Source organism: Nylanderia fulva, unplaced genomic scaffold (genome assembly GCF_048542155.1).
Source record: "Nylanderia fulva isolate GAGA-0341 unplaced genomic scaffold, ASM4854215v1 Scaffold17, whole genome shotgun sequence".
Taxonomy (NCBI): domain Eukaryota; kingdom Metazoa; phylum Arthropoda; class Insecta; order Hymenoptera; family Formicidae; genus Nylanderia; species Nylanderia fulva.
In genome coordinates, this window is record NW_028189945.1 from 1,562,460 (window position 1) to 1,575,936 (window position 13,477).

A 13,477-nucleotide genomic window follows, 5' to 3' on the forward strand; every position below is an offset into this window, starting at 1 on the left:
GACCAATTTGTTTCAAACGAAAAAATTCAAGTATTAATTAAAATTAATTAAAAAATAAAAAATATCGCTTTTTCATCAAATAAATTTCAAAAAAAAATCTGAATATCTTTATTATAATATATATTTAATATCCATTATAAAAATATATATATATATACATTTTGACTAAAGCTAACGAGATATAATCTCAAACGTGAATTAAAAGAGAATTCGTTTCACTCGGGAAAAGAAATTCGAGATGATCGAGTTTCGGAAGAATTGAAAATTGAAAAAGGAAAAAAGTGAAGAGCGCAACCGCGCGAGGGCGCCTGACGTTGCGGCGCCGCTCCTGCGCGCGCAGGTGTAGATACTCACGCGGTACAGCACCTTAGGGGCAGACCGTGCAGTATGGCCGGCGGTGGCGTAGTAGTGCGCCGCGAGTGACAGATACACGATCATCGTCCGCTCGATCTCTCCGGGATGTCCGCGCGCGAAACTCCGAGTGATAGAATGTTCGTTTCCATCTGAGGGAAGAACAAAAAGAAGAGAACAAAATAGAAGTAAGTGCGCGAAAGAAAGTGTGTACGAAAAAAAAAAAAAAAACCAAGAAAAAGACAGACGGAAAGAAAGAGGGAAGGAACGAGAGAGAAAGAGAGAGAGAGCGAAAAGCCCGTGCGGCAACCCATTACTATCCATCTATTCCCGGCGCCGGTGTGATGATCAAGGATATGGCGGACGATGAGGCCATCCAGGCCACCAACGACGACGCCAGCGAGTGCAAGCGTTACGCGGTGCAGCTCGGCTACTGGTGCGACCCGTTCATCAGCCTCTTCGTGAAGCAGACCGCCCGGAAGGCGCCCGAGATCAATCGCGGCTATTACGCCAGAGTCAAGGGCATCGAGCTCTTCGTCGACAAGTTCCTCAAGGTGAAACGCGTTTTCTATATACAGCTACATATCATCCTCGTCCTCGTGCGTCTACACTTTTCTCTCCCTCTCTTTCTCTTCGCATTTATCAGATCCGTTTATTTATCTAATCTCGAGAAGAGACGTACGTGATACGTTTGAAAGAAGGTCTCTCTCTCCGACAACGTTCGCTCTTCCTCTTGCACCTTCTGCACCTTTCGCGCCTTCCGCGATATTAAAAGACGGCGCGTGTCAAAAATAATCATCTGACAACCGGGGAGGATTTTTTTTTTTTTTTTTATCGCGGACACACACGGAGCGAGTATAACCTAGAAGGCGAAGAGGAAACAATCGGGTATGCGTGCAAGGGAACGAGAGGGCTGACTTGACAGGCGCGCGAGGGGGCGGGATACAGCTGATCCGGGCAGAGCAGGGACGGCGGGAAACCTTGACCCGGCGACGGCCGAGGCCCTGTCCTAATTCCTGCGAGGTTCTCCTCCCGCTTTTATCGCGACCGCCAGCGCGCCGATATATGGGTCAATGAAAAACAAGGCCTTCCCTCATCCTCGTGTCTCGCGTTTCCGAATTTCGCACCGGCGGGAAATTTCGAGCCGGCGAAATATATATGCGATGACGTAACAAAAAAATTTCGAGCCGGCGAAATATATTATACGATGACGTAAAAAAAAAAATATTTATCCCTAACAGCGATCCGAGGATGTTCGAATGTCTTCGGGATATTCTTCGGAATATGTTGCTATTAGGGATATACATGTGGCGGGATAAAAATATTTCGCGGTTGTACATATATAAACAAATATTTGTTTCTCCGGATTTCATGTTATTTTGCCGCGAATTTGTTCGTTAAGCCGCGATCCAAACACGAGGAGAGAAAAAAGGGAGAAAAGTGTGCGCGCGTGTATGTATACGTATATATGTACTATATATATATATATTTATATATTTATTTATATAGATAATCTTCGAGCATAAAAACGAAAAATCAATCGTTTCCTATATGCGAGTAAAATGGCCTTTTAATCTGTTCTCTGAGAAGCAGTGTAATGATAGTTTAATATTAAGCGAAATGAATTTTCTCCGAAAGTTTTTAATTTATATATTAATCTCTCTTTAATGAAAATGTTCCCACGAATTAGAATTCTCTTTCAAAGTTGATTTTCATAAATCCGATAAAAGCAAAAGTTTCAATATGTTGATTGATCGATAAAATAATTAAAAAGCGAATAATAAATCAATTTTATTGTTTCAAGAAATATTATATGTAATGTGTGTGTTGTACTATTAATAATTTATAATACAGATTTTATAAATTATACTTATTGATTAATATTATTAAAATATAAATATGCTCGTGTACACAAAATTATAAAATGTAAGAGAGAGAAATTATGTATTAAAAATAGAAAATATTTATTTTGCTGTTATTAATATTATTCATTTTAAAGTGATATATTTTTTTTATTTCAATATACTGATATATAATGATTGAACAATAAAATAAGTACGAAATTAATTTCAAAAAATAATATTGCATTTTATATATATATATATATATATATGTGTATAATTTAAAAAATCGATTCTGTAAATATGTGAGTAATATTAAAATATAGATATATATCTTGTTTATGTCCACATAATTATTACAAAGCATGAGAGATTAAAAAAGAGAGAAAATTATGTTTACTATACATATATTAAAAAATTAGAAAAATGAATATTTGTATTGCTGTTATTTTAATATATTATTAGTCTTAACTATGTATTTTTTGTCACATCTACAGCTGTCTGGCGGTAAGGGTCAGATCATAAACTTGGGTTCTGGTTTTGACACACTCTACTGGAGGCTAAGGGAGGCGGGGAACAGTCCGGCGAACTTCGTAGAACTCGACTTTCCCAGCATAACTGCGAAGAAATGTTATCACATCAAGAAGCACAAGCAATTAATCGATATGCTAAACACCGAAGGTATCTTGGGACGCGCACGATATTATTATCTCGTTATCTAAAAAAAAATATCTATACGCTCTCTGTACACGTCTCCTCTTCATGTAAATTATTTTTTTCAGACGGAGAGATCCGATTTTCGACCACGGAGCTGCACGCCGCGAATTATCATCTAGTCGGTACAGATCTTCGACACATAGCGGAGTTGAATAACAAGCTAACCCAGGCCGAAGTCAATTTCAATTTACCCACTATGTTCCTCGCAGAATGTGTTCTAGTGTATGTAGATGCTAGCGCGACCTCGTCACTGTTGAAATGGCTAGCAGGCAAGTTTCCAAACAGTCTCTTCGTCAGCTACGAACAGGTGAACATGAAAGATAAATTTGGCCAAGTTATGCTGTCGAACCTCCGTAGCCGCGGGTGCTTATTGGCGGGCGTGGAGGATTGCGAGTCGTTGGAGACTCAACAAAGGCGGTAAATATTATACATTCCTTTATCTTTGTACGACAATGATCGACCAGGCTAATATGATTTGTTTCTTTCAATTTCATTTCAGCTTTACTATAAACAATTGGGAGGGCACGAGCGCGTGGACGATGGTAGAGGTTTATGATTCACTGCCTGTAATGGATCGTAGTCGAATCGAGCATATAGAGATGCTGGACGAACGAGAACTCCTCACCCAGCTACTTCAGCACTATTGTATTGCCGTCGCTTGGAACGGACAAACATTCAAAAATCTGTCTATAGCACAGGGTTAGATGAATCTAACTCTTCCTCTCTGTGTCCTCTCTTGCGAGTTACTCCAGGTAATGGCATTATATAATTCCTAATTTGGCGAAGTTTTGTTAATTACTTGCAATTAGAGATGTAAATAGAAAACACACATTGTTTCTTTTTTTTAAATTAGTTTTCATGACAAACGTTTTTTCGTTTTCTTTTTCAAATTTTTAATATCTATATTTTTATTGCAGCAAATTGATATTTCATTATTTTTAACTTTTTAGATGATACATTTGAATAATAGATTAAAATTATCCGAATCTTTTCGAATTTAATATATAAAATCAAACTTAACATTTTTCTAACAATAAGTAAAGATAATTTTTTTATTACGATGCGTTTTCTTAAATAGAAATATATCCTGTGTATCGATGCTACATCCAGCTTCTTTTAACACGACCTCGAAATCGAGCTCGATACCATAGCCCGCATTCTTTTATTTTCTGTATACAGCAAAATTTTTCTTTTTTTCTGTAACTACCTTCGATTCGGATTTAAATTGTTACTTGAAATAGATATTATTTCTCAAACATACTTGCTAGTCCGCTTAAACTTTTTCCTTCTTTAATCTTCTTATACTCTTCTTATGATCTTCAGTAGAGTTGAAGATCATTAACAAGTTTATAGAAGCTATGTTTTCTTTTTCATAGATCATTTATATGAAAAGATGCATGATGTACGAAAAATGTAATTTGCCGCAAAAGTATTATTAATTGATTAAAATCATTTTTTTATTACGTTAAGGAAGAACATAAAGAAAAATATTATATTTTTAAAAATAACGAAAAAAAATATGAAAAAATATAATGAAAAAACAATTTGTTTTTTTTTCTAAATGAAAAAAAAACATGATATTTTAAACTGTTTTTTTTCTATTAGAAAAAAATGGTTTTTTACATCTCTATTTGCAATATATATGTATACCAATATATGATTGACAGTAGAAAATTAATAACTTTTAAATTGCGCTTAATGAACAGGATTCGGATACTTCTTCTTTTTCACCTTTCAAACAGTTCGCCGTAATAATTTTTGTCTATGCTTCGAGTATATTCTTCGTCCTCCACTAAGCGCATCATGAATATACCTACTATTTTTTAATGACTGCTGTAAAACGAGACATTGTAAAATTCTCGACGTTGAAGATGTGGCGCTAGTTAATAATAATGATCGGATAATCTTGATGTCCTTTCGCAGAGATTTCCAGTCACTTTAATTTTACATTTACGTATTCTTCAAATTTTGTGTATAATGTATAACAAAGTCTATCTCTGCAAAAGAACGATTGAGTCTCGCTTCTTATTGCAGATTTTTCATGTATAAAGTCACGATCGATATTATAATTATTATAGATCGCTATTGTTATATAATTGTGTATGTGCGGCCAAATAGCGCGATAATAATGCGCAGAGTAATTTATTATATTATGAGATATCATCGAAGATCAATCATCTAACACGCTCGTTACGTATTTTTTTCACCATTTCCAGTTTATTATCCGCCTATAATCTCATTTTAATATATGTATAAAGTTTTACATTTTGTAATATAGTTGCAGAAAATAATTTTTGTAATTATATATGCTACATCTGCTCTTTTTGCTGTTTGAGAAAAAAAGAATGTAAAGAAAAATATGTAGAAACTACAGCTAAAAAGAAACGATTCTATATTTTTTATCTAGATTCTGTATTTTATGAATCATTCATTACGAACATAAAACTGTATTTTTCTGAGACATTCATATAGAATTCTAACTTCTTTGAATTAATACACGAGAATCTGTGACAGAGATGGTGTAAAATTATTCCGCGAGATCCGATCTTTGAATGTATATTAAGTATTAGAGATTACGAATCACATATTGAGTCATGAGAAAAGGCGAGATTAGTATTACGATTATATAAATCGTTATAATAAGTGATTATCAGTCTCGTATGCGTGCGATGTGATCAATTATTTAAGATACAATAAAAGCATAAAAGTGAAGCACAACGAAAGTAAGACTTTAAGCAATCGAGCAAGTACTTAAGTACTCTTTGCGAGTGTTGGAACAGCACATCAGCCTGGAAAGAAAAAATCGGCGATGTACAGGGTGTTGGGAAAAGATAAACTATTTTAAAAGAATTTAATATGTCTCAAAATAAATTTGAAAAAGTCTTAATAAATATGGGTGCCATATAAAATGGGAACCATTTTTTTTAGATATTTGTAATATCTCATATAACTTGACTTATTTAATTTAATTTATCTATATTCACATGGATAAAATAATTAAAAGAAAACAAAAAATAAAAAAAAAATTATACAAATAAAAAAAAATACATAAAAAATAAAAATATCTCAAAAATAGTTTATTTGCGGACCTAAATATTTATTAAAAGTTTTTTTAAATATACTAAATCCCCTTAAAATATGTTACCTTTTTTTCAACACCCTGCATATGCATATACGTTCTCAATTAATTTTACTTATTCGCTCGTAGATGTCAAACTTATTATCTTGCATTAATTACGAATGTAAAAAAAACTGCGTGCCGATGTTCTTCGATAAAAATCCGATTGTTTGAATTTGTTTTAATGACGTGGAAAACGCAAACGCTATTGAATATAATATAATAGCTGCTCCGCTTCTTTCCTTAACACCAATACAAACAGTGAGTGTATGTTACTATACTTAAGCAGGTCATAGAACGGTAGTGTGAAGGATCAAAGGTCACAAAGATTTATTTTCATATATTGAGGAATATCAGGGTTACGCATGTGTATTCAATCTAAGGATAATAAGGATATTATAAACATTTACGAGACATTAAAATCATTTTTTAATATATATATATAGATACGAAGTGCTCCAACAAGCAAAACTCGGACTTTGTCGTCGTTTACATGATAAGTAAAGTGAAGCGTGATTGCTGAGATCGTTTGTCGAGCATTAATAAAGGGACACCGATTGTTTTTCCTGAAATCGGCCTATCGGAGTGGAATGATTGCGTTATAATAATGATATTGTATAGTATGTGTGTCATGGTGTGTACATGTGATTTTGGCGATCACGCCTCAGACATAAACGACGATGACTTCCCAGTTCTGTGTTAAGGGATTATACTAGTCTAGCGAATCGAAAAATATGATATTTTTAATATTAAAATTTTTATTTATAAATAGACAAATTTGTCTATTATTTGTCTATTATTTATTTAAATAAAAATTTTACATTAAGAAAATGTCCTATTCTTTGATTCACTAGATTACTATATGTATAACAAACACATATTTCTATAATCATCTTTTATCCTATTTCGATCTTTTTTTCCCCCCCACATTTTTAGCATTATGTGAACAACGGTAATTTATTAGATTTAAAAATATAAAAGCAAAATACATAATTTTGCCGAATAGTTACGTAGAGATTGTATAGGTGATTTTTCGATCTCTCATCCCTTCAACGAGTAAAATAACATACCTGGAGTAACGAACACATATAAAGAGAATAATCTCTCAGATGTTCTATTTTTCTCAGAAGTTAACAAAAAAAATTGCAGCCACATTGTTACGATGTCTATCAACGTTTGTAGGTAAAAATCCCCGCCTCCTTCGTCCGACATGTTGCCTTCTTTGCACGTAGAAAAACAATCCCCATCTCTTTTGCATTAGTTTCATTAGTGTCATATATAAGTCAATTTTTCAGGTAAAATCGACTAATTTTCTTCGAACGCTCTCGTCATGTGTTCAAACCGGCTTCAAGTTTGAGAATCGAAAGCTCTTTTCGAATTTTCAAAGCTCTCGCACTTAGCGAATTTCGCGAGAATTCGAGCAAAACACTGCCACTATGAAAATTGAGCGAGATTTCAAAGCTCATTGAAACTTGGCGAATTCGCAATTTTCACGTGCACTTGTTGGCTCTTAAAAATTAAAACGAAAACAATTACGATAAAGTCCCGTTTATAGAATTTTTTCCACATAAAAAGTTTATAACGAGGTTTTTATTTTTTGAATGTCTAACAATGACATTCATTCGATTAATTACACATATTTGATTACATTATTAAATTGAAAATAACACTCTAATTTAATTTTGATGTGTAATAAACAACGAATTTTACTCTTTGCTAGAATTACTGTTAAAAAAAGACGCGTTATATAATCGAAAAATTTGTTTTATCTAACATATTTTTGTAAAGTGCGAGAAGTCGGAAAATGGCAAGATAATTTGATTCTCAAACTTCAAGTAACGCGATCGTGTGTGCGGATTGTGCGTGCAGCTTCATGTTTCTTCGCCTCAATTTCGTTTTACATAAAGTATTAATCTCATGTACACGGATGTTACACACTTTGAAAAATAATAAATAACAAGATTTATATATATATATATATATATATATATATATATTTATATATATACATATTTATATATATACATATTTATATATATACAGATATCTTCATAGATATCTACATATATATATATGTATAGATACACACAGACACATACACAGTGTGCTTCCACTTATTATGGATAAAGAACGATGGAAGAATTGTGCATCTTAATATTCGCATAATTGTGATATTGTTAAATTATGCATTTAACGATTAGAGAAAAAACGAGCGAGATTGGTTATATTATTATTAACGATTGTAGCTTCCTATTTGATACATTTCTTTCATATGTCACGCTAAAAAGAGTTTCTTTAAGTGGGAAAAGAGAGCAGCTACGATATAATATTAAATTATATATAAATATTTTTAAATGTATAAGATATAAGATATATATATATATATGCTGTAACACGATACACTTCTCCCATTTAAAGTCTTTCATTTAATTTATTATTGTAAAAGACGACTTAATACATCGTGTGATCTATATATTAAATGATTATTTTTATTATTTTAACAAAAATGATGGATATATATATATATAAATAAACAACATAAAAAAAAAACTTCAAGTAGATGTTTCTATGATTATTTATTTGAAATCGTCGTTTCGTGTAAAGGTATGAAGAGAATATTAAAAATATATAATTTTATATTTACATCATACACCTTATGCTTTACACCTTAACGAATTTACTAATTGCATTGTTCATTGCTTGAAATTATATGTGCACAAATAATTATTATAGAAGATATAATTATGTGTGATCATACATTTTTTTTTATATATTCTTTACTATTTTACATTTCTTAATTCTTTTATATGTATTTATATTTTAATTTCAAAATTTTGATATTTTTATTTTACGCATATGTCTCTTACTTAAAATGTATACATATTTATAAAATACAAGTTTTTTAAATCCATAGACTACCTTATTTTATTTAACAAATTTCTATGTCCACTTATATAATTGAATTATGAATTAAAGAAAGAAATATAAGAAAGAAAAAATCAAATAAAAACATATTTTTTTCTTATTAATGCGAAGAGCAGCAATTCCTATTTTTTATATTCACATAGATTATTGTAATTAAAAATTAGATAAGTCGTTTCTTACAAGATAAATGTACAATACCCTTAAAAGCCCAGAGGATTCAATTGCACGCACCCGCCGACATCGCATACGTTCCTCGAAATTTTACTCAATTTAGAAAAGATGTCCAAGTGCTTACCAGAATTGACTTGCTTCAGATTATATGCAACACGGCTGGACGCCTATTCAAAATATTGCAATATTAAATAAAGCGATATATTTGTAAAATAAATCACTAGTCGTATTCTCTAGCAGAATCAAACATTCACAAACAAAACATGACAAAATAAATAAAAATGATCAATTTTTGATTATTAATCAACTGTCAAAGAAATATTGTATGATATTGGACTCTATAAATATGCTTCTTGTACATTAAAAATTGATTCGCTAGATCATAATATTATAATGAAAAATTGTAAATAAATTTAGATGGTAGTTTTTGACCCTGTTAGAATAAAGAAAGATATAAATATATTCACATACCTCTGCGCACCAAGTTTCCGTCATTAACAATTCATGTTCCGCACTAGAGAGATTCTTATTCAACGACCTGCTCGCCCTGCTCAACACAACCGCCATTGTATACGTATCGAAGGCAGCCTGCGTGATTCTGTTGAGGATAAACTGTTCCTCTACAATCCCTCGTCCGTATTTAATAAGAACGTTCTCTATCACTTGACCAAAAGTCTCCACGCTCTGCAATTGCAATATTTTTTTTTAATTAATAAATCTATGTACGTTATACAAGATTTTAGCTCATCGTTTTTTTTTACCTTCGAGCAAAGCGCGGCACTCTCCGCCAATCTCGGATGAACTAAATCTCCAAAGGTAGGCGGCGATCTTAAACCGATCGCTCTGGTCGCTCGCTTGGTAGCTTCCTCGACGATCAGCCCTAGATTCGCCGTGGGATTTTTAAAGGCTTTTTGTAGTTCTTTCAAGTGACCACCGGCGTACTGGATCCCGGTGAGCGCCACGAACAGACGCAAAATGTCGTTTGTTCCTTCGAAGATTCTGAATATCCGCAGATCGCGCATCACACGCTCCAAACCAGCTTCAGCCATGAAACCCATACCGCCTAAGATCTGAATAGCTTCGTCGCATACCGTCCACGCAGATTCGGATGCGAAACACTGCAACATAAAAAGGATTTATAAGTGATTTATAAATTATAAATAATACATATACGTTTCCTGATTTGTCAACAATAGAATTGTATTAGATTTCCTACGTAGGATGTCGTCTGCGTATATCGCATCGTCGTTTCTACATAGTTTTTATATCATAAAATAAATATTTATTGTATGAGGAAAAAACTGGCTTGATAAATTAATGAAGGAACAGGCACGATCTTTTCATTCATTTCTCTAGCGAGTTTTTTTCCTCTATCAAATGAATCATGCCAAAGTTATTTTTCAGAATATTTGGTAACTTAGGAATCTTAATAGTATTTTGATATTTTTCTAATAATATTTTCGGAAGTGGAAAGTGTTTATGTATTGTATCTTTCTATTGAAGAGATTTATTATAATTTTGTAAAGCTTTATAATATTATCTTATTTAAATAAATCAAACTATTAATCGCGAAAAACAAAAGAATTACCTTCGAAATTGCTGCTTCTAGGTGATAATCTTGGCTTCCTAAGTCCATATTACCAGAAATTGTGTATGCGAGAGACTCGGTGATGTAATGTAGTATAGCCATACGCGCCAACTTTTCCTGTATGGTGCCGTAATTGTCCAACGTGCGACCAAATTGCACGCGTTGCGTCGCGTGACTCAGGGCCTTATCGAGGCAGTAACGCATGGTGCCGGAGAGACACGCAGCCATACCAAATCTACCATTATTCAAAATATTCATCGCAACCTGCAATTATGGCAATTATTCATGCAACATTTAAGTTTACGAATAAAAATTTGTATACATATACATGATACATATATTACACTTATACATGTTATGAAAATATAATATAATATATAATATAAAATAGATAGTATTAAAAACATACTACTTAATTTTTTTTTTAATTTATGATGTACAGATATAACAAGTCAGTTTTTACTGTTACCTTAAAACCTTCACCCTCCTTGCCGAGGAGATTCTTGGCTGGAATTTTGACATCCTCGAAGAAAATCTCTGCCGTGTTGCTACATTTAATGCCCATTTTTTTCTCAGGCGGCCCGCTGGTGACACCACCAAATCCCCTCTCGACGATGAAAGCCGTCACCTTCTCCTTCATTTCGCCCGTTTTCGGATCCTTGAGGGGCATTTGCGCGAAGACGGTCATGATGTTGGCGATACCGCCGTTCGATATCCAGATCTTGCTGCCGTTGAGAACGTAGTGCGACCCGTCCGCGGACTTGACTGCGCGTGAACGTATCGAGCCGGCATCGGAACCGGAACTCGGTTCTGTCAGGCAAAAAGCAGCGTACTCGCCGTTGCTGACCCTGGGCAGATATTCGGCCTTTTGTTCCGGAGTGCCGTATAGAAGTATACCCTAAAATAATAGACAAAGTGTACATACAAAGTTTATTGAAGAGAAGAAGTTAGAAAGACAGAAGAATAAATGAGAGAACGTATATTATATTCAGCTTCTCAAAAGAAGAAGAAAAGTGTTAGAGGAAAATAAAGTAAAACAATCAAGGAAGATGTGAAGAGAATTTTACCTTAAAGCCTATACTCTGATGCGCGCCGAGCATGATACCTAAACCCAAATCGTGATAGCCGCATATTTCGACGATTCGACTGTATTGAGTATTTGTCAGTGCTAGTCCGCCAAATTCCTCGGGCACTTGCAGAGCGAATCCGCCCAATTTCCAGAGTGCATCCGCCGTTTTCTCGTCCACGCATGCGTTCTGATCGTTCTTAACCGGATCATTTTCATTCTGATAAAAAATAAACATTTTTATATCTTTTGTGCATAGACATTCTTATATTTTACTGTTGTATTATACACTGTTTAAAGAGATATTTACCTCATAAAATCTCTCCACAGGATCAATGAGTTGTCTTATCGTATCAGTTTGCTCCTCGTTCATGGCTTCTGGATATGGAAACACCTGACTCAATTGCAATTGACCACGAAAGAGATTCATGGTGAAGGACTGAGACTCCTTTGTGGCGGCACTTTCCTGCTGTCTTTCCTCCTTGAGTGGTTTCACTGCAGCTTGGGTAGCCAAACATCTAAAAACATATGTTGTATGTAATTGTTAGTATCATTATATACAATTATTTCTAATTATTATTTATTGAGAATCATTATTTCAGCAATTATATTTCCTTGGATATAAATTAATATTTTATATTTTTTTATATTTAATATTTTTATATTTTCTTAAATATAAAACAATTTGCTAATAAATAAATTTACTTTCTTATATATATATAACATCTTCAATAAAATAAATGTATGCAAGGACTATTTCATCTTATTGTTGGAACATATGCAAAATGATCTTTCTTCTATCCTATTTATAATGCAATAGGCATAGATCAAGTTAATTCTAAACTGTAGATAAATAATTGATAAACAACACATAAATATATGACGTGTGCATGACGTATGCATATAAACATGTTTGACAATTCCGCGCACATGTATGTATAGACAGAAGACAGAGCGAAAGGTCGAGTCCAAAGTCCACATATGTTGAATGCACATGTAACTTGAACCTAAAAATATCATCGATACAAAATTGCTGCACATATAAATTTACGAATTTCGCAAACTGCGCAAATTTCTTATTGCGATTCGTTAAAAAAAATATATATATATATATATATATATATTTATCCTACAAAATAAAATAAACAAATGTAATGTCAATCCGCGAATATTGGAGTAATTTTTCTAATTTAAACTCGATTGAAGGGATCGTATGGAAATACGAATTAATGTCGTGCTAATTAAATCAAACAAAATTAACGTGATTTTTGACAGTTCGAAGTTTCCTACTAATTAAGCAACAGGTTGTTTGAATCGAACGAGAAACGATTTGACACTATACCTCGGTGTAATCTTGGTTCCTAAAGACGTTTCGAGAACCTTATTAAGGCTCTTGGGAGCTGACGAGAGCGTCTTGGTAATGCGAAACATTATTTGGATACTTGTATTTATTCACTGATAATAATATGAGATTATTATCGATGATAATTACTTTCACTTCACTTGCAGGAATCGAACAATTTTAATATTTATGCACGAACGATCGCTCAGTTGGCGTGAAATGATTCAACCATTGAATTCTGTAACATAGAGAAGCAACTCTTAAGTCATAATTGGATGGATCGCTGTCTTTGTCAAGAGTTCACTGATTGGTTGGTACCAGAGATAGTAATATCCTAATAAAAAACATTGACTTCGTA

At 33.2% G+C, this 13,477-nt stretch overlaps 2 protein-coding genes across 3 annotated transcripts; one reads left to right on the forward strand and one right to left on the reverse strand.

The window, feature by feature from the left end:
* The first annotated feature begins 374 nt into the window (after positions 1-374).
* Positions 375-9,782, forward strand: LOC114938286 (leucine carboxyl methyltransferase 1). Its single transcript, XM_029312156.2, has 5 exons — positions 375-905; positions 2,690-2,873; positions 2,975-3,326; positions 3,409-3,661; positions 4,616-9,782. Exons 1-4 carry the CDS (start codon positions 696-698, stop codon positions 3,611-3,613), a joined length of 951 nt encoding a protein of 316 aa, XP_029167989.1. The 5' UTR covers positions 375-695; the 3' UTR covers positions 3,614-3,661; positions 4,616-9,782.
* Acadvl (Acyl-CoA dehydrogenase very long chain) lies at positions 8,585-13,362 on the reverse strand. 2 transcript variants are annotated; one of them, XM_029312153.2, is made up of 8 exons: positions 13,120-13,362; positions 12,088-12,295; positions 11,779-11,997; positions 11,181-11,609; positions 10,712-10,975; positions 9,885-10,241; positions 9,595-9,807; positions 8,585-9,290 (listed from the first exon to the last, which is right to left on the reverse strand). In XM_029312153.2, exons 1-8 carry the CDS (start codon positions 13,206-13,208, stop codon positions 9,153-9,155), a joined length of 1,917 nt encoding a protein of 638 aa, XP_029167986.2. In that variant the 5' UTR covers positions 13,209-13,362; the 3' UTR covers positions 8,585-9,152. The 2 variants fall into 2 exon arrangements, with proteins under 2 accessions (XP_029167986.2, XP_085337257.1); XM_085481131.1 differs by lacking the exon at positions 13,120-13,362 and adding an exon at positions 12,483-12,572.
* Positions 13,363-13,477: the final 115 nt, after the last annotated feature.